Source organism: Anguilla anguilla, chromosome 9 (genome assembly GCF_013347855.1).
Source record: "Anguilla anguilla isolate fAngAng1 chromosome 9, fAngAng1.pri, whole genome shotgun sequence".
Classification (NCBI taxonomy): Eukaryota; Metazoa; Chordata; class Actinopteri; order Anguilliformes; family Anguillidae; genus Anguilla; species Anguilla anguilla.
The window spans coordinates 42,268,256-42,290,002 of NC_049209.1; the positions used below are offsets into that span (position 1 = coordinate 42,268,256).

General features: G+C 44.1%; 1 protein-coding gene across 1 annotated transcript; it reads right to left on the bottom strand.

Annotated features, from left to right (window-relative positions):
• Positions 1–9,578: 9,578 nt before the first annotated feature.
• ywhag1 (3-monooxygenase/tryptophan 5-monooxygenase activation protein, gamma polypeptide 1) lies at positions 9,579–20,871 on the bottom strand. Its single transcript, XM_035435377.1, has 2 exons — positions 20,631–20,871; positions 9,579–12,179 (listed from the first exon to the last, which is right to left on the bottom strand). The coding sequence occupies exons 1-2, from the start codon at positions 20,715–20,717 to the stop codon at positions 11,523–11,525; spliced, it is 744 nt and encodes a 247-aa protein (XP_035291268.1). The 5' UTR covers positions 20,718–20,871; the 3' UTR covers positions 9,579–11,522.
• Between the last annotated feature and the right edge of the window lie 876 nt (positions 20,872–21,747).

The window sequence follows — 21,747 nt, forward strand, 5'->3', positions numbered from 1 at the left end:
GACAACCGCGCCCTCTGCAGGTGAGCCGCCGCCAAAGAGCGGGGCCCCTCTGGGGAAAGCGTGGCGGGTCGTGGATGGGAAGAACGGGCCCCGCGAGCGGAGGAACGAGAGACAAAGGGGGAGATCTCGGCAGCTCGGCAGCTAAAATGGCGGCTGCTGCCGTCCTGTGGGGGAAGCGGAGCACGGCGACGGAACGGCGGGAGGGGAAACGTCGATGCAGCCGCCGAGATGCGCCTAATGGGCGGCCGGCTCGGCGGCGGGAGGGAAACGCCGGTGGAGAGAGAGCGGGAGAGGCTACGCAGAAAGCCCAGGGTCTCAACCGAGGGCCTGTCTTGGCTCGACCGTTTCCTGATCCAGCAAACGCTAAAGGAAGCCTGCATGCTTCATTATGACATCATGGAATGAACACCTATTAAAATGGAATATGCCACAATGCATCGCAATAAATGTATCAAGATACGAGCAACACCTCAGCATATGTGGGAAAATGTACAAATTACTGCCGTGTTCGGATATTGCAGTTTCTTACATAAATTGCTGGGTAGTGTGCCTCACTATATAACGAAAATTCCACAAATGTACAATATATTGCCGTGTATTCTATTTCTGTGAGGGCTGTCAGTGGAAGCTCTTCAGCCTTTGCATTCTGAAGAGCTGTGGTAAATGACTGAGCTCATTCAGCTTGCATACTGCTGCTCTTTGTGTCTGGTCTTGCTGCTCAGACCTGAACAGCACTGGGCATATGGATGGAGGCCATGTTTGGACTGGGATGGCTCCCAGGGTCAGATGTATTTTTTTAAGGTGGGCTGGGAACTAGCATGGTGCCATATATTACAGTAGTTGGGCACTGCTGTAGTGCATTTATGTGTGTGTGGTGGGTGTGTGTGGGTGCAATTGGGTGGGTGGCCACAATTATTTGTGTACTCGTGTGTGTGTGGGTGTGTGTGCATATGGATTGTTCTGTGTGCTTGTGTGGGGTTGGTGTGCATATGTGTACGTATTGGATGTGCATGCAATACTCTATCTGTGTATGTTCATGCAATACTCTGTGGATAATGCAGACCTCACAATCATGTGATTTTAGCTCCTCCTCTTCTGCCCACAGCTTTGCTCATTGCTGAAACAAGCAGGCTGTAATGGCCTTTAGTGTGTGTGTGTGTGTGTGTGTGTGTGTGCACATGTGTGTATGCTGGTGTACCGTGCACTACTCTATCAGTGTGAATATCTTTCCTCTCTTGTTATTCTTCCTTTACCACCCTTAGCTTTGCTTAGTACTGAATGTCAGCTACCGTGGTCTTTAGAGTGCTCTGTTTGTGTGTGTGTGTGTGTGTGTGTGCACGCATGCAACTGTGCGTGTGTGTGGACCACTGGGACAGTGCATCTTGGGGAAACAAACCATCCCAGACAGATATAGATGTACAGATACTGTCAGTTTTGCAGAGTTACACAAAATGGAAGTGGGTCCTCTCTCTGCTCATTTTATATTGATTTGGAAAGCTGTGGGATTTGACAGTTTCGATGTATGGACCAGCTATAGGGAGATATAACCAGCCAGAAACTCAAGATCTTACCCCGCTCAATAAAGACTGACCCCAGATATGGACGTTTATTGAAGGAGCACACTGGTCTGCATGGACGACAGAACCAAAGGGAATACAGAGTTGAAACAGAAGTGGACATCACCATAAAAAGATAGAGGGCAGGGATTAGTCAAATGACCTCTTTATCCATGTGATCTCCGAGTGACTGCGCAGTGGAATCATTTGTTTCTATTTATAAGCCGCAAATTGTTGTGTGTGTGTGTGTGGGGGGGGGGGGGGGGGGGATTTGCCCGATATTGCGGTTAATCCAGCTATGTGGCACGCAACACTGCTACCGCTAATACTAATGACAGTGTCTTAATTTGCTACAATTGCGAATTTGGGTCATTGAGAACGCTGAAGCGCGAGGCTTTCCCCGGCACGGCCCCGCTACAGCCGCGGTGGTGCAGCAATGCGCCACGGTGCAGCGAGCGAGCCAGGTTCCTGTAGAATCTTAATGCACCGACTGTGCCGCCAGAGTTCTTTATCTTTTGCAGGATGTGATAGGTGTCTGAGCAATGCGGTGGGGAGCCGCGTTAATAATGGGATGCTTATTATAGCCCTAGCAACAGAGCCGGGATTGGCGGCAGGCTCTGCCTGAGCCGGGCTCCGATTGGCCGAGGCAGACGGGGAGACCGCTCCGAGCGTAGAAATTCATTTCATGAAAAGAGTCACTCTTGGGAAGGGGAGGGGAGCGGAGTGGGGTGGTGGTGGTGGTGGAGCTGCTGCTGCTGCCCAGGCTTGTCAGACCCTGCAGTTTTAACATTGGTTCGTGAGAGAGCGCGCTGCCCTCCTTCATTAGCAGACGAGCTCGAGTAGCCGTCAGAGCGCTGGTTTCACGCACGGCCCATTAGACGCCGGCTTTTAGGCGCGGCGGAGCGCGGGGCAGTCAGGTGACAGGAAAGCAGGTCCGGGCGGATTGTCTGAGCGCGCGAGCCGGGAGAGTCGCGTTGGCTCTGGAGAGAAATTAACGCGGAGCGGGGTAAACGGGCCAATTAGAAGGACAGGCTGGTACAATGAGTGCCCACCAATCAGTCCTTAACAAAGCAGGATGAAATGATGAAGGGCCGATTATTGTTCTCTTTATCAAATCCGGGCTAAAAGCCCAGTGTAGCACTTACAGTGCGGATGCGCCTTGTGATGAAAGGCATAGGGAATGCCTTTGATCTCGCCATAATTGTACCAAGTGGAAGAAATTTTCAAGCACCTTGATGAGCTCTTAAGTTAAATTATTTATGATTTTTGAAGAGGTTAGTCCTGTTGTGGTATGTGGGTGTTTGAATGAGCCTTTCGCTATCTTTATTTAACAGTAACAGTCATCACTCTAAATCCAGGGACAATCTGTAAACATTTCTACAGACCTGAGCTGATTATTTGTTGTATATGTCCTGGAACTGGTAATCATGTAATCGTACATTACCAGGGAAACTCCAGCAAGCCAGTTAAAAAAATATATATGTATATCTAGTCTTGTTTTATGTAGGCATGCATTCAAGGGCATAACCTTGGTGTAAAGATGAGGGATGTGGCTTTCCTGTACAGTTAGCGCACTTAAAGCGTGAGTTAAATTGGCACTAAGGAACAGTGCTTCCTAAGGTAGCCTACCACCATAACATAGCTGCTTTTTGACAAATTTAATCAGATAAATTTTACACAGCACCACAGTACAGTTGGTGTGTGAGGTATATATATTATGTACAAGAGTCTAATTAGGTATTAGCTGACTTGCTCTTACCCAGCTAATGATTGCAAGCTTGTAATGCGCTCTGGATTTTCAATCAATCGTTTTTTTTTTTTTTTAATAAACAGCGTGGAATGAAGGCGCTCATTAATAAATGCTTTGCTTTCATTTTTAATCAAAGAGATGAAGTACGGAGTGGTGGGTCGTCGGCTTTCCACCTCACCAGACTGACGCTGTAAACTGTTAGCTCAAACTAAGCTGGACGCTGCAGTGTTGCTGGGAGAAAAAAAAAAACTGAATGAATGGAGGCGGGAATGCTATTGTGAATGACACGTCGACCAATAAATGATTTCACTACGTGAGCAAGTACACTGTGACTACTAGTCTCTGATTTGTTTTTAAAAACCCATGTGACTGTGAGTCACACTCGTTCAGTGAGACCTGGAGTACAGGGTATTTTTCAATGAAGGGGACAGGACCGGCTACGGTCCCATAAAGGGAATTTCTCTCAGGGATTCATCCATTATTGGAGGGGCCAAATGAGGCATTCCTCAGTATTGCGTGGGGGGCGGGGGTGTCTCCTGCCAAAGGTGCTTCATTACGCCTAAGCATGTAGCCATCCATAATTTTAGCATTTAGAATTTAAGGCCTCTGTTTTTTTTGATCTCATGAAGACTGCACTATGCTTCTTTCACTCGTCTGCACTCCAGCTAAGCTACCGTTTGCTGATTTTATTCTGGTATGTAAGAATACAGCAGAAAGTGCCTTGGTTTGGGAGAGGATTCTCATAGCTAATGTCCTTTTATCATTCTGGCTGGGGTTCCCCTCCCTGTACTGCAGTAGTTCAGCTGCAGTCTAAATGTCTTCCAGATACCTTAAGTCTTATTTATGAGACAGGTGCACTATATACTACCGCCAAAACTGCCAATAAAAGTTCCTGCCAATTGTACAGTTGGCCTCGCAGCACTTGGAGTGCTTCAGGTGCTCCAATTTGCATCCCCAGTTTTTGCATTTATAGCATGCTGTCAATCGGTCCTGTTGCCTCCACCAGCCACCAGCAGAGCTGCGCAGTTACTGCTTTAGATGGCTGCTCTGCATGTGTGAAGAGAGCTACACCTGCAGAGTGAGACAAGGCGTACCCAGTGAGAGAGAGAGCGTGTACCCGACCAGCGAGACAGGGTGTACCCGACCAGTGAGACAGGGTGTACTCGACCAGTGAGACAGGCTGTACCCGACCAGCGAGACAGGGTGTACCCGACCAGTGAGACAGGGTGTACCCGACCAGTGAGACAGGCTGTACCCGACCAGTGAGACAGGGTGTACCCGACCAGTGAGACAGTGTGTACCCGACCAGTGAGACAGGGTGGACCCAGCCAGTGAGACAGGCTGTACCCAGCCAGTGAGACAGGGTGTACCTGACCAGTGAGACAGGGTGTACCCCACCAGTGAGACAGGGTGTACCCGACCAGTGAGACAGGGTGTACCCGACCAGTGAGACAGGGTGTACCCAGCCAGTGAGACAGGGTGTACCCAGCCAGTGAGACAGGGTGTACCTGGCCAGTGAGAGAGGGTCTACCCGGCCAGTGAGACAGGGTGAACCCGACCAGCGAGACAGGGTGTACCCGGCCAGTGAGACAGGGTGTACCCGACCAGTGAGACAGGGTGTACCCAGCCAGTGAGACAGGGTGTACCCGGCCAGTGAGACAGGCTGTACCCGACCAATGAGACAGGGTGTACCCGGCCAGTGAGACAGGGTGAACCCGATCAGTGAGACAGGGTGTACCCAGCCAGTGAGACAGGGTGTACCCAGCCAGTGAGACAGGGTGTACCCGGCCAGTGAGACAGGGTGTACCCGGCCAGTGAGACAGGGTGAACCCGACCAGTGAGACAGGGTGTACCCGGCCAGTGAGACAGGGTGTACCCGGCCAGTGAGACAGGGTGTACCCGGCCAGTGAGACAGGCTGTACCCGACCATTGAGACAGGCTGTACCTGACCAGTGAGACAGGGTGTACCCGGCCAGTGAGACGGGCTGTACCCAGCCAGCGAGAGAGCATGTACCCAGCCATCTGACACCCTTCATCTGACTCCTGCTCATGGTCCTCGCTGGCATGCTCAGGATTTGATTCTAGTGATTTAGCTGGACATTCCACCCCAGGAGGCCACCAATGAACTTTCAATTTACATGTCAACCGAACTGACACTTAACATAAAACAGTCATTAAAAAGTCATTGTTTGGCAAAGGGGAAACGGTCACTGTTCACTGGAGAAAGACACCATACAAATCTGTTCTGTTGAACAAAGGAGGGGGTGCCTGAGAACCCACCTGTGAATGTTAATGCAGCTTCTTAAACCTCTCTCAAGAAAACTGCTCTTTTGGGGGTGAGAGCTAGTAAAATTGGATCATTATTTTCCATTGGTGCCCACTTGCAAGGGCATTCTGAAGAAGTATCAGGGCTGCTTTAGTGAATGAGCTGGGTTTTGAGCATTTTCAGAGTGACTCTGGGAGACCCTTACTCTAAAGACTGGCTGGCGTCTGGACGTTATCCTGTGGCTATCCAGTACGAAGCCCTTACTGTATGAGTGCATCCTGTATAAACACATAATTTGCCCATAGCATTCAGAATGGCTATGCGGTTATGTGGCGTGAGAAGCTACCATCAATGGAAGCCTTGTGTTGCTTAGTCCCGCTCCTTGTGTTCTGTTCTGCGGTAAAGGATGTTGTAAAGATGTTTGTTAGATTCATTTGGAGAAATGTGACCTTGGACCTAATGAGTTTGTTTTTTATTTTACTTTATCACATTGCACCACCGTGTAATGGGCTACAGGGACTGGTTTGTTTGTGCAGTGAATAAACAGATCTTTATCACAAGTAACTGTATTTTGCACGGTAGCCATTTCACAATATACGAGAGTGCACAGATCCTCCCAAGTTACAACAGACCTGTGCGGCTCTGTGCTTCTGTGGCAACAGATTGTCTCCATGGTTACCATTCGAGCATCTGTAGTCCATTGCAGAACACTGCTAGGAAGAATAAAATCAGATCTTGTTTATCACAGTCTGCTACAGAAGCATTTTTATAATCGATTCCTTTGAAAGTTGAAATAGTTCTGAGAAAATGACTCTTTTTTTAAGTTTGCCCTCTTATTAATTGTCTACTTTGCTGACTCCCATTGCTTTATATCTTAAATCTATGCACAAAAACCTGAGCATTTTCACTCAATCTTATCTCTCATTCTTAGATTTCTAGTTGGATTGCAGTAGGTCAATCAGACACCTTGAGACAAAAGCAAATCTCTCCAAATCTGGCTTTAGATTTTTTTTCACCTTCATATCTCTCTCCCCCTCCCCTCAATCTCTCTCTCTCTCCCTCTCTCTCTCTCTCTCTCTCTCTTTCTTTCTCTCTCTCTCTCTCTCCCCTTTCCATTGCTCTAGACTGTCCTACTAAACACACAGCTCATTTCCTCCCTGTTTGTGTCCCAACACGTCTATTGTCCGATTAGCCTGTGCCATTTTTTCTTATTTAATGCTGACATATTAATGCCTTCCTGATCCTGCATCCTGAGCTCATATCCTTTTTGAGGCTGAGGTCATTTTTGCCACCTGCCTATGCTGCTGACCTTGGACGACCTTGCATGGCTCCATCAGTGTCCCTCAGAAGACTCAGAAGGGGAACCCAAGCGCCCAGGAGTGGAAACCCAAGGCAGCACAGGAACATTGGAGAGCAACAGTCATTTTCTGCTGCCGTTATATACACAACATATAATTTATTCATTTATTTATGTAGTCACGCTGAGCGTGTGCGTGGGTGTGTGTGTAGAATTATCAGGTTGAAGTATTTTTGTTTTTCTTGACAACCAAACCAATGCTGTCAGGGCTCTCTCCACACACATATATACACATATTTATGCTATCGGGTGACTGAAGGTAGCCAGCTCTCCTGAAAGGGAACATCTGCTCTCAATAATTTGTACCTACTTCTCTCATCATTTTTCCTCCCTCACAGAAAAATTGCTTTGTTTTTTTTTCCATCATTACTTCCTAGCACCTTGACCAGTCCAGCCATCACTGTTTTCGCAGACAAAGCAACCCTGAATTTTCCTACTCTTGTTGCCGTGGTAACTGTAATTATCCGAGCTCGGTGCTCCCTCTATAGAATGAAGTGGTGGAATATGCACTGTACCACAAGCAGCCTGCTATCAAAATGCTGTTTACGTCGAAATTCTGTTTGTAATAACCGTCTAAAGGAACACAAAAAACGTACGTGAAAACGTGCTGTGCGCCATTGCGAGCGGGTTGCCGCGATAACATCTACAGAAACCAAATGTGTAGCTGTCAGGGCTTGAGGCGTTAGCATCGTCATTATCGCGCCGGGAGACGAGCTGCTGTGAACGTAAACACAGCCATCACCCCCCCCCCACCCCCCCACCCCCCATGCAATCACTGTAATGCCTATTCTCCCATGTTCTACTGGCATGGCAATCGCAAACCTGGCCCTGCAACATCTGTAAAAAAAAACAAACAAAAAAACAAACAACTGGTAATTGCATACTTTAGGTTAGTGAAAATTACTCTTCCATCTGGGCCAGTGTTCTCTCCCATCATGGCAGTATCTAAGCAAACCTCTGTTCTCACGGTATAGTGCAGGAGATGGTCTGAAGACGCCAGCATCATAGTTTTCTTCGTTTCTTTGTTTGAGGGTTCATCTCCTGACACATCAGGAAAACACTGGACTTATTCACTAACTTAGTGTTCAAGGTGAGGCTGAAGGTTGCGCCCATTCTTTTAAAAACAACAAAATGTCCGTCATTATGCTTATTGTACATTTCTTACTCAGCTTCAGTTGTGAGTCACATCATGCAACCTGTTTTGGCCAGTACATATGATAGAAATGAGTGGAATTAATGCTGTATATGCATTACTGCATCAATTTTGTCCCTTTAGACTACATGAAGGAGGGCCAGCTTCTTTGCTATCAGATGAACCCCAGCATGTATAGCAATAATATTTGTGCAGTAGGCTGAATGTTCACCTACCTGGCAGAACCAGAAAATGTGTCCTACCCATGACCAAAGCTACAAGATGAATCCAGGACTGCCTCATATAATGCACATCATGTTGTGCTGGTGTGTGCTGTTGAGGCTAGTTTAAAGCAGCTCCAGTTCTCCATTTCATAAGAGATATATATATATATATATATATATATATATATATATATAAAAGATGTATTTTTGAATTCCTATGCCTTTGTTTGAGCCCATCTGGCTCAGAAGGCTTTGGTCAGAACATAAGGCATCTTAATTTAGTGGAGTTTTACATTAACTTTGTACAAAATATCTAGTATGACTAAACTGCCCAGGTCATTTAGATGACAATAAAACATTTCTCTCTTTTCCAGTAAAGAATCTTTAGTTTAATTTACTCATGACAACCATTTTGTGCAGGTGCAGTTTCAACTCTTACCTTGCCAGTGTTGCTGTTGAACCACATATATCCATAAATCCAAAATCCATAAACGTTGCAGTCTTGCATCTTAAGCTAAAACGTCCTTTTACGTTTGCCTCCTCCACATACTGTGCACCTTTCCCTGCCTGTCAAATAAACCAGACTGTTCATTCCATTTACATGAGAAACATGGACGTAGCTATGGACAGACCAACTGCCAGTCACACAAACTTACACTTGCTGGAAAGAAACCTTGCACTGTGCTGAGGGCCCCTACGCAAACAGTCTACCTGCATCCGGCCGAAGGCTATGTCCTCTTTGGCCATGATTTTAGGAGTGAGAACGGCCAGCCTTTGGGACTTCAGTCGGGCTGCATGTTACCATTGCTACTAGCGGACTTTTGACATGCTTTTACGCTATTATAAAATACTGTTGTAGGGTAATGAATAAATGTGCTACAGAGTGTTGTACACGGCCCCAGTAAAAATGATAGCAATGCCTAGAGAGCAGAGACTGCTGTGTAAACTGTTTGAATTACAGCAGCAATTCTTCCTAATTTCCAATTTGTCTGTAGATCAGTTTAATCCTGCATTACTGAAGCTGTATGGAGGAGATTCTGTGCAATAGCAACACGCGTCTCTTTAGTTTAAAAGGAATGAAGCCAAAAAATGGGAACAAATTCAGTTATCCTCACTGAGAATGTTAAATTCTATAATGCAAGTCCCTGGCAAACAAAACATATCTACATACACTGTCCAACTATTATTTTGTCTTACGAACATGATTTGAATAACATTAAAATCCATAACAGATATCAGACCAAGGCAACACAACTCAGAACAACAGGGAAATGGTGGATAGAGGAGCTTTGCCATATTTGAATTCATTTTTTATTATCATTATTATTATTATTTTTGCTCTTGTGCAACCGCTACATGACTCACATTTAAGATATTCAGGAGACAGCTAAAAAGTTTTAAATAAAAAAGTATAATAAATAATGGTCCGTGTGAGAATTCCTTACAGAAACACTGATTCTGGAGAGAAAAAAAAACACTGTTCAACCTTAAATATCTCACTGCATAACTTGACAGGAAAAAAAGCACAAACAGAAGTCATTCTAAGAACAACATATTGTTTTACAATGTAATAATTATAATTTCACCATGACAAAACACCAGACAGTATGATTAAGCTAACACTGGTGTTTTTTGTCTTTTTTCCTCCTCTTTTGTTTAACAAATCAAATACAAGAATTGCATGTCACTATAGCAACGTCCATAACAGATCAATTTATTGTTAACAATCACTGTTTTGGTATAGCGTACTTTAGCAAATGAAAAAACAAAAAATAAATTGAAACAATCCAACAAAAAAAGTAATAAATAGAAAATAATCAGATTGAAGTCTAGTTATTTCTTGTTCATATGAATACATAACACCTACATTATAAGTTAATAAAGTCAAGCTACTGTATATAAATACATCACCAGCATGCACAGTATTGTATTTCCGAGAATATTTGAGCAGTAATCGTCTTACACTGAAGAAACAGTATAATAGGCAAGTGCATTTCTTTAAATAAAAAAACAAACACAAAACGAAAGTAAACCACAAACCTCGAAGCTGCTTTAAGATCGTCCTCCATTTTAACACTGCCAGTGCTCTGCCCTCAACTGTACCTTGTCCTCTCACTGAGTCTGTGGTTCCAGTATATTCTGTCTTCCTGTGCTATTACAGGTTCGGAGTCTGGCCTCGAAGAACAGAAAAAATATTTAGACCAAATTCAGGGAATAAAATCATTTTGTTTTATTTTCCTGAAACATTCTATTTGGCAAATCCCCTTTTAACCCTTGCATTTTGTGGTTAACTTAAATGTTTTTCATTTGTGTTAATCTTGACTTGGTTTAAGTAAATGCAATACTGCATCTGCATAATATAATTATATTTATGCCTGATGCCATATATTTGCCATTGCAACTGATATCATATGCATTGCATAACATTTAAAATTCTATAATAATAATAGTAATAATAATAATAATAATAATAATAATAATAATTTTGGAGCCAGAAATGTTTTTTTTTAAATATTTTGACTAAAATTAGTGTGGGGGAAAAAGTGATCATCACTGTACCTTAACCTTCAAGCTTTCAGTTCCTATGTCTGAGATTGATACATCCTCTAACCATCAAAACACATTTATAGTGTTTTTTTTTTTCCACAGCTAAGCCATTACCGGGCATACTTTCAATTGCAAAAGCACTCCTAAAACACCTAAAATGGGACTCTTTCCTCGTGCGTACTGGAACCACTGCAAATAGTTTTGTTTTTTGAGGCGATGACATTCAAGTTTTTGCTCAAGCTTTGTATCCCTCCCGACCGTCTCTAATACTTTTCCCTCACCCCTAAAGTTAAAATAAGCAGCTCCACTTTGTTTGCACTACAGGAACAGTCCATGTGCCAGTGTGAGGCTGCCGTTCCAAACCAACAGCCACTCCTGACTGACTGAATCTTTCCTCTAAGTGGTGTTTTGGCAAATGTCGAAGAGGCAATCAAGGAGAGGAGGGTTTTCTTTTTTTTCTTTTTCTTTTTTCTTTTTTTTTTAACTATACTTATTTAACTAATATTTAACCTCCCCCTCTAACCGCTCTTTTTTATTTGATTTTTTTTTCTTTAAATTCGTGGAAAAATAAAGAACTGCTGCTGCGGTAGTGTCATCGGCAAAAGCGACTGCCAAAGTCCACCGGCCCTTTTTATTTTAATTTTTTTTATTAATGTGTACGTGTCGTGTGTAGCGCGCGGGGGTTCATTCTTAATTGTTGCCCTCCCCTCCCTCGTCGTCTTGCTGGTCGCTTGTCCACAGTGTCAAGTTGTCTCGGAGCAGCTGCATGATGAGCGTGGAGTCTTTGTAGGAGTCCTCGTTGAGGGTGTCCAGCTCGGCGATGGCGTCGTCGAAGGCGGTCTTGGCCAGGTGGCAGGCCTGCTCGGGCGCGTTCTGGATCTCGTAGTAGAAGACGGAGTAGTTGAGCGCCAGGCCCAGGCGGATGGGGTGGGTGGGCTGCATGTGCTCCTTGCTGATCTCGTGGGCCTCGCTGTAGGCCTTCTCGGAGGACTCCACCACGGCGGCCCTCTTCTCGCCCGTGGCCACCTCGGCCAGGTAGCGGTAGTAGTCGCCCTTCATCTTCAGGTAGAAGACCTTGCTCTCGTGCTGCGTCTCGCTGCAGTTCTTGATCAGGAAGTTGTCCAGCAGGTTGAGCACGTCCTGGCAGACGGCCTCCAGCTCCTTCTCGATCTTCTCGCGGTAGGCCCGCACCATCTCGATCTTCTTCTCGTTGCCGTCGGCCGAGGTCTTCTGCTCGATGCTGGAGATGACCCGCCAGGAGGAGCGCCGAGCCCCCACCACGTTCTTATAGGCCACCGACAGCAGGTTCCTCTCCTCATTGGACAAGGCCTCGTTCAGCTCCGTAACCTGGGGAGGGGCAAAACAGGAGAGGCAGATTTAGTGAAAAAGAAAACCTTTTCCAAAAATTGATTTCCCTCTTTAAATAAGATGAAATTCTGAAAAACTTTCATTGGCCCAAGATTAATGCTACTTGTGCCAGAATCAGAACTGCATTATATCTGTCAATAATCTAGACTGCAATCTAACCCATAACCCCACTCCCCTGAAACATATTTTTTTGGGCCAATAAATGTACTCAGGGGAACATAACATTTTCCTTCCCAGAATCAATCATTGTTGCCAACTGCTAACTTGTTATTTTTTCAATTAATTAGCTGCAATCTAGCAGCTAGGACTAAGAAATTGCTAGATTTTATTTTTATCTTTGCCAAGTAAAAAGGGACTGCGGTTTATTATATGAGAGTGCCCCAAACTGAAGGACACATATAAAGTCTCCCTTTTATTCTCCATATAAACATCCCTCATTCTGCCTCATCCACCGAACTTGATTTTGGATCATGTGGTGAATTTCTGCTTGAAAAGCCTGCAGCTCCGGAATCATAAAACTTTAATTAAAATCTTGAAGAACTGAGACAGATTTAACGCCGCGGAGAGCGACAGCCGATAAAAGAAAAGCTTTGTAGGTGTCTGGCAGGAGCAGGAGGAAGGCTAGCTACTGCTAAGACCTGCTATGAATCTGTCATCACTGGGCCATGTGCTGCGTGGATTTTTGGCTGGCTGAACTGGCCCGACCTCCCCTGCCCGAATGACATCATCTTCGCCCTTTTAGAGCGGCACTCTCGGATCGCTCCCGCCAGAGTCTAAAGCCCGCCGGCCCAACGCCGCGCTCGAGAGTTCGCGCTCAGCTCCGCCCCGACGCCATCGCATCGTCAGCCTACGCACGGGAAGACATTTTGCTCGTTTCGTTAACCCCCCGGCACGGGAACTTATTCGCCCCTTGCGCACGGTGCCTTCCAAACCTCCTCAGCCCGTGGACTACGGCGGCTAACGTTCAGCTCTATCAACCCAGTAACCGCCCACAAAATTACAATATTCATAAAAAAAGAAGGCAGAAAAGAACACGACTGCGCCGACTGATATTGCCGCACACCTTGGAAGTTCCACACGAGAGTACTCGTCTGGTTTACAATATGTCCACACGCAGGCTGAAGAAGCCTGCTGTCAGCCGGCCAAACTCAAAAAGCACGCCGTTACCTGAGGAAATCCATCATTCGTTCTGCACAGAAAGTACTGTTCCGCGCAACGAGAACTGGATCCGAAGGGAGGGGTTTGGTTTACTGTTGGCACTGAAGGAGCTCCACTGGCACAGTGATCACATGAGCGGGACTGAGGCATCTGCTTCCCTGAACAAAATGTACACGCGTAATTTGACAAGGGCCTTTGCTGGTTCGTGCCTCGGGTCTTAAGTAACCCACCTCCCCTATCCAGCCCCCATGCTAGTGTCCAAATCACTCCAGCGTGTCTGCATCTCTGATTGCATTTTGATGAAGATCACATGTGGGACAGTTCTAATTTGGCCATCAACCCTTTAAGGTGTAAGATCACAAATATGTGTTCACAAGGTTCTTAACTGTACATTCTAATGCCAATGTAATGCTGGGGGCGACATAGCTCAGGAGGTTTGTCTGGCAGTCGGAGGGTTGCCGGTTTGATCCCCCGCCCTGGGCATGTCGAAGTGTCCCTGAGTAAGACACCTAACCCCTAATTGCTCCCAACGAGCTGATTGGTACCTTGCATGGCAGCCTTTCACCGTTGGTGTGTGAGTGTGTGTGTGAATGGGTGAATGAGAGGCATCAATTGTAAAGCGCCTTTAGATAAAAGCACTATATAAATGCAGTCCATTTACCATTTGATGTAACAATCACTACTGATGATTGAAAGCAATATATAGTTCTAGAACACTGATTTGGAATTTTGAAAAAAAACATTCCAGAAAACCTACTCTTCAAAGGGTTAATCTCCACTCCTTTAATCCACCTTCTTAATTCCTGTTTTCTCCTTCGTATCTCCGAACACAAGCACACAGTCATGAGAGTAACATAAAGTACCTTCTCAATGTAAAATATTCAGAACAGTAGTAATTCAGGTTTTTATAACAGCAAAACAAAGAAAATGCTGAGCTCCTTCTTTGCTTTCCCCCACTCTGCTCATATCAATACAAGATCAGAAAATGGACGCCCTACTCACAATGGTGCCTGCTGGGATGGTAACCCTGCCCACCTACAGTACATTGCTGCTGCTACCAGCCCCAAGACCAAAGAGGGGACGTGCTTTAATGCAGCATTAATCTTTGTGTACAACAGAATTAACATGACCTCATTTTTTATGTGCTGCGACCTCAGTTATTTTACCTGTCCTACCTTCCACTATTAAAATCACTAATTAAAAAAGTCTCATGCATTATGCAACTTTTACAAAAAAACATTGCTGACACTAAAAACGTGGGTTATTGGAAAAAACAGGAGAAAACACTTTAAGAACAAAGTGAACCACCCTAAACCCATAGTACAAAAACAGCAGGAATATTTAAATTAATTCTGCGCCCACTGCACTCAATTCACTTTTTCCAATTACGCAATTAATTATATTAACCTATTTCATTTCAAAATGAGACTTTTTATTCCACCACTACTACCTCCCACCCACCCAATCCAGCACCTTCCGGCAAAATGCCTAGTTCCGACCGGGGTGGGCAAGAACCGATTCTTCATGTACAATCCCCTGTTTCCATGGAAACAAAGCAATCTGCTCACTGAGTGCACCAGTCTATCTTCACAGCTGTCACAAAGATGGCCCTTCCTGCAGCCCGCCAGAAGGAAAGAGTGTCATCAAAGGCACGGACGGCTGGGAGAAGAACCGCCCTCTCGAAATGCTCCAGAGCGGCGGCAGCGTGAGACCGTCCCCGCCTTGGCAGGTCACAGCACCATGACCTCCTCCCCAGCGCGAAGTGACCCGCCCGCCTAGAGCCGCCATGTTCAGACCAATCATGTGCCACATCTGGAGGGGGAAGCTGATAAATATCTAATACTGAGTGACTTCATAATAATAATAATAATAATAATAATAATAATAATAATAATAATCATCATCATCATCATCATCGTAATTTTATTTCATTATAGCTTAGACATACCATTCATACTCTTGAATTTCAAGCTTTGAAAATGACAGATTCATACAGAGCCATTTCAACGCATTTTATAAATATGAATTGCATCACACTGCACCATAAACTAGGCAGCAGTTGAAAACGGTACCTGAGCTGAAGACCAGCTTCTGGAAATGATTAAATCACAAAAGATCTAATAACTAGAACCCCATCTGCTCACGCATTCATGCGCACAAACGCACACGTGCACACACACCTACCTAATCTTCTTGTCAGTTTTCCTGTGGAATCTAAGGGCTTTATTTTTAGAAAACTCCACATGTATGGAAACACAGTTCTGTGGAACTACCAAAAGCTTTTTTGGCATCACATCACATGTTTTTCCAGGGACATCTGATTTGAATCCAATGCTAAACAGGTAAAGGCTACACCATGAAATTGGGAGGGATAGGGAGAGGTCATTTACTGCATCTTTAACTGAATATGGGAGTATTATGAAGGTCAAAAAGACTATCTTTCAGCACTATTGGGAAGGCGGGTGGTTTGACAGAAGCATTAGGCATCACTGGAGAAAACCACTGCTGAAAATTAATCAATTGCTCAGGCTCTTAAGGCATCCCATAATGCACTCTTACCTCCCAACAAAACCAATGCTAAAGGCCCTGGATAGAGCAGATATATTTCTAATCAGTGCAAAGGATGCTCAGTGACCTAACCGGGCATTCAGGGTCAGGCTCTGATCTAACCGCGCTCGAGAACTACGGGGGCCGAGCACCTGCAAGTGCCAAAAGGAAGAGAAGAGAGAGAGAGACGCAGGCTTACACTGAAAAAAAGAGGGGAGGATTCAGGGGCTGGAAGACAGAGGCCCACCCGACCCCCCCCCCCCCCCTTCCCTAAGCAGATGTGACAGCCCCGCCCCCCTCCGTGACATGCAGCCATGCACAAAGACAATGAGTGACACCTGATGACATCACAGACCTTGAGTACGGATAGCACGGAAAGACAGGGTTGGCGGCGGGGGGTGGACTAGCTTCAAGTAGCTCTTTGTCGTTATATAACACTAAACGACTGCAGTTTCTCACTGAATCTCACGTTTTTTTTTTCACCCCCTTCGTTGCTGATGTAGGCTTCTAAAAATAAAACGCATGAAAGGTTTATGAATCAAAGCGCTGGAGAAAAATTAACTGCTGCACCGGTGTTTCTTATCGCAAAGCCCACGCAGGTTATTTCAGAAAATCTAAGGGGGAGGGGTTATTCCATGAGTATGAGCAGAGCACATTTAAATTGTACTGTACAGGAGCAAAAGGTCATATAGTACAGTCTTTCTTCAATAGAAGAATACTCATTACACGGCTCAGAATGTAATGCCAAATGTGTGCGAGCAAGCCGTACTGTGGATACATTATGATCGTGCTCGTGTGAAAAATCATAGCACAGTTGCTAAATGCATAGTGACTGTTTCATTTAAAGCAACACATGAAGTATTCTGGAAAACTCAGATTTAATAAGAACCATGACACCAAATGACTGAATTAGTCACCAGTACGCTGGTTCATTTAAAATTAGGGTGTGTCCTAATTAGGTGAGAAACTGTTCAACACGACAAAAGAATTTAAGAGGAGTGCAAAAAAAAAAGTATCAAAATGCTAATATTTAAAAATGAAAACTACTTGGTAGAGTTTTATGAAATTTTTTGCATTCAAATTTTGTTGAAGTATTGCTGTTCCTTTTTTTATTTAAAAAATGATTTAATTAACTCTTGTGGTGGAACAGCAGAAAAAAGCTTGTAATTTTCAAAATGAATGTAAGCGTATTTTTATATTCAATTCAATTTCATTTGTTCATTTGTATAGTGCTTTTTTACAGAGACACTGTCACTGAGGAAACAGAAAGTAAAGTTGAAAAGCATTAGACCTACCTATAATGCCTTTTAGTCAGTCTATCATTATGAATAGACTGCTTAGTATAAATTAATACAAAGTGTGGAAAGAAAAGTAAATGTGACTTCGTCTTTTCTTCCACCCCTTGTGGTTGGAAGGTGATACTGCAAGTAAGCTGGCAGCTGGCAGTGGCTTCAGACCAATATTATTCCACGGGTGTGTCCTTTTCGGTCCTTAGCTTGATACCATCATTGTCCTAATAATACAAGATGGCTCCTTTCTGTCTGTATTTTTGAATGACAAATAATCAATTTCTGGCACACCATTAAACACTTTACATAAAAGAGTCATGTTCTGTAACTGTATGTAAAACTCTCAGTTTGATTTACCCTGTAAAGTACCATGTGCCACACATACTGCTTTCTCTTAATCATGTTCATCATTGCCTGAAAAACACAATTAAACCTCAGCATGTAAATGGGCCTTCACTGAAAAAGGCTTGGAAGGTGCACATTTGCAGGCCTAAGATAAACGCACTTGTTACAACACCTCAACCACAGTGTAAGACCCCTCAGAAAAACAGTCCTTCAGTTCCCTTAAGCACGTTTCTTCACTCCAGAAGCAAGCGACTCAGACACAAGGTGCCCTTAGTGCTATGGGTACCTTTCCAAAAAACAAATTCCATCAGCACTGCATTTTCATACAGCAAATGTGGGAGGTTTGTCTAGACCAGAACTAGACCTCCCCATACCAGCTGCACGTACTGAAGCCTGATACAGATTTCCAGTAGAGAGTGTCATTCGAGGTCCTTAAGAACAATCAAGTAAAATGGTCCAATCCCTCTTCAGTAATATTAATTGACTGTAGTAATACAGTGCTGGTAGCAGCAGGAGCAGCAGTAAAATTGCTGTAATAGCAACACCAGGTATAGTAGTGGTGGCGGTTCATAGCAGGCAATGATTTTTTTTAAATCACACCTCGCAACATTCCCAAAAAAATAGTATTTTCAAGGTGTCATACTGATTATTCATTTATTTATGTACTCATTCATTCTTCAGCTGCCACAGGGCGGTTATGATAGCTGCAGCAGAAAGGGATTCCCCCCCCCCCCCAGCAACTGGGTGAGGCCACAGACACACCCCAGTACTGCATTCAGTGCCTGTAGGCTCTGACAGAGCACAAATTCGACATGTACTGTATCCCATAGACAGACACCACCTCACTGCCGCTTCCAGGAGCCCCAACTTCAAAATGGAGGCATAGCCCATAGCCAGGGGCAGGCCGAAGCTAGCACACACCTAGATCATAAAATGAAAAGACGTGTAAAAGAATTCAGTCACTTGGCCTCTTATACATACATGGTCGTATGCATATAATCTGTCACTCCATCAAGCCTCCCAACGTCCAAAAAAGGGCATGTGGTAATGGCAATGCAATTCCAAAATGTTGGTTCTGATACTGATCGCAGCCCACCGGCAGCCCCTTGGCTCCCTGCGCCCTGATTGGTGGAAGACACCCACCCTTTGTGCGGCACAAAAGGCTCGCATGCCGACAGTGTCCGATGACAATGCACTTTTTCGCTGTGGGGATGCACTGCTCAATCCGGGGCGTGCATAACGTAAATCTCAACCGGGTACTGAATTCCCCAGATGCCTGCAGTAGTAATGCTGAGACATTCGTGGAAATTGACACCAAAAAATTGACTCAGGTCTGATGTCACAGCTTTCACCCTCACAGGGGTAGAGCAGAACCTCCGGAGCAGTCCTCTTTTAGAAGCTGGGTTTTTGCTGTACGATTTGCTTTCTAATTCAGTTGTAAGGCCACATAGAGAGACCCAAAATCAGGCTGAAGGTTGGTGGTAGGATGAGGTATGAATGTCATTTCCTTAATCCCTTATCTATACAAGCCTTGACTACATATTGGGTCAAGGTTAAAGGCCAGAACTGTGATTTGTTCCTATGATTACCAGAAGCAAATGGCAAATGTGCTTGATCATCTCTTATATGCTTTGGTATATCCTAATTATGTCACACATTCTTCCTAATGACATGGGGGGAAAAAAAACTGCAAATGAATCTTACTGCTCTGGTTACCCCAGCATTCCCCTTTAAAACACCGTCGTTTTTAGGATCATACATGGGCGTGGGCTACAACTACACCGACCAAAGGTCTATACGAGCTGGCTAAGAACGGAATGGTGCAACACGGCCACTGCGCCTTGGCACACGCTGCGACACGCCTTGTGTGATACCAGAGATCTTCCAATGGGGAAGACCTGTCCAAGATATAGGTACAAATGCATTAAACCTCAGCGGGTAATGAGATAAACCGAATCATTACCACGTTCTCGTCTGAATACTGGCTTTGCTGCACTATGACAACTACGGAACATTCTGGAAGGATTTCTGCCGCCACCCACGTTTGTTTAGTGTAAGGTTCAGATAGGCTATACGTGTATATTATTTTATTTTTCTATCGGGATTATTTGTTTAATACTATTTATTGTATAAAATCTCGATTACAAACCATTTTCCCCTAAAACTGCACATAACTGTCGTTTTCTTGATTTCCCCTCTAAAAAAGCAAATCGTTTACAACAGTGCGGAATGTATTCAAATGTATTCTAAACCAATATTCATCACACCGCTACACACGATGCAAAAAGAAAATTCTGTCACAATGGAACATCTCGCCAAGCTGCCAAGCTATAAGCTCCATTCAAACCCACCAATTTCGTTCTCGATTCCCATTGCCTTGCGTGTCCTCTCATCACGTATAGCTATAGCTATATTACATGAACACCACATTTTCTCTTAAGCCAACAGCGAAACATCAATAGACTATTAGGCAGACTTTCGTAGCAAGGTCCCAGTAACATGAAATAGGATACTTCATTAATATTTTCGTGTTATACGCCTATTTTCAGTCCTAGTTGATTAAAGACAGCAGAAGGCACCGCCCCAAGATCAAACAGTCCGCATTCGGGCACTTTTCCCATTTGCCTTTCCTTTCAGATGGCAATCAATCGCTTTCTCGCTAAATATTATATGGGAATATTAGAAAATGCAATCGATATGATGGATTATTTATTTATTCCACTAATTAACAGCATACTGACATTTTCAATTACGATGTCTACCTGTCAACGATTCAAGGTTTTCTTACGGTGTTTGGGCCTCGATAGTGTAGATAGAGACAATCTTATATGAAAAACTGACATACGTGTAACTTAACGGCCCGACAGCAGCAATGCACCATTTATAATTTTTTTCAATTGTCATAATGCCTTCAATTTTGAAAATCCAGCTGAGCAATATGGAATATTCTTAACGACTATGAATAAGGTGGTGACAATGCAATAACGGTGCAGTATACATATTTCCATATTAGGAAACACGGGAAAGGGACAGACAGAAATCTATGTTATCGAAATACAGAAATATAATTCTGTGGAAAGGAGAAACTTACCGATTTCATGGCAGCTGCCATATCGTCATATCTTTCAGCCTGCTCAGCCAATCTGGCTTTCTGCACCAATTGCTCGCGATCTACCATTTTTGAGTGTCGTTGGTGAATACGTTATTCTAAGTTTTTAGAGGAAATGCGAAAATGTCACTTGCAATGCAGTGAAATGCAATGCGATCCTCTTGCTGCAGCTGCTCCCTGCTGTCTGCGCGTGCCGACGGGACACCCCCTCCCCCCCTTACACTTTCTCTAGATTGCGTCATCACTCTAAAAAGGCGTGCCTCTTGGTCGTGATGTAACAATCCTTATTTGGGAGTTCGGACTGTCAACGTGACAGTGTTATAGCGAATCAGAGATAGCCTTTCACATCGGAAGCTTGTGTGTAAGCGTAAGCAAAATGGGAAATGTAGTTTATTATGTGCAGTACCTTTTTTGTTTTCTGGAAGAAGTGCCCCACCCAGGAAACAGCTATTACCACATTATAACACTGATAATCTGTAATATTTACCAACATATTGATATTGAAATTTTACTCGAAAAAACTTTTTTTACTTGAGTCAACCACATGTCACTGACCAAATGTTAACATCCTTTTTCCTGATGCTATTTTCCTAAACAACTAGCAAAAGAGGATGCTTATTTTCATCCATAAAATAAATACATGAAGATGGACTGCCTGGAAAAGCCCAAAATGTTCATGCTCACCATTATGCGATGACTTATGTAAAACACTTTGAACATCAATAGAAGCTGATAATACATTCATTCTTATGTATAGTTAAACTGATTAGCTGCACTTGGGCAACACATGAGCATGCACCTGGTACAGCCAGATAGAAGAAACTCAGAAAGGCCAACTGGAGCATGCAGGAGTCAGAGCTCTTACAGTCTGGTGCTCATCTGTGACATCACTCTGTCTGAAGCCAACAAACATTCTATTCTTATCGTATTCTTATCAACTCCAATGATTGGTTCATTCTTGCAATCTGTCGTCTCTGTTGCCTGTTCCAAACCTGCTCACGAACAATGAAAAAGAGAAAACAATCTCAAACCTCTCTATTGGATCAGTTTTAATAAACCCCAATATGTGGATTGTATAAATGATTAAAAAATATATATA

Bases quoted from the DNA above. Each gene is read 5' to 3' on its own strand.
- ywhag1 (XM_035435377.1), bottom strand. From the start codon at position 20,717: ATGGTAGATCGCGAGCAATTGGTGCAGAAAGCCAGATTGGCTGAGCAG. The intron at 12,180-20,630 runs GTAAGTTTCTCC...GCCCCTCCCCAG, and splicing joins TGGCAGCTGCCATGAAATCG to GTTACGGAGCTGAACGAGGC.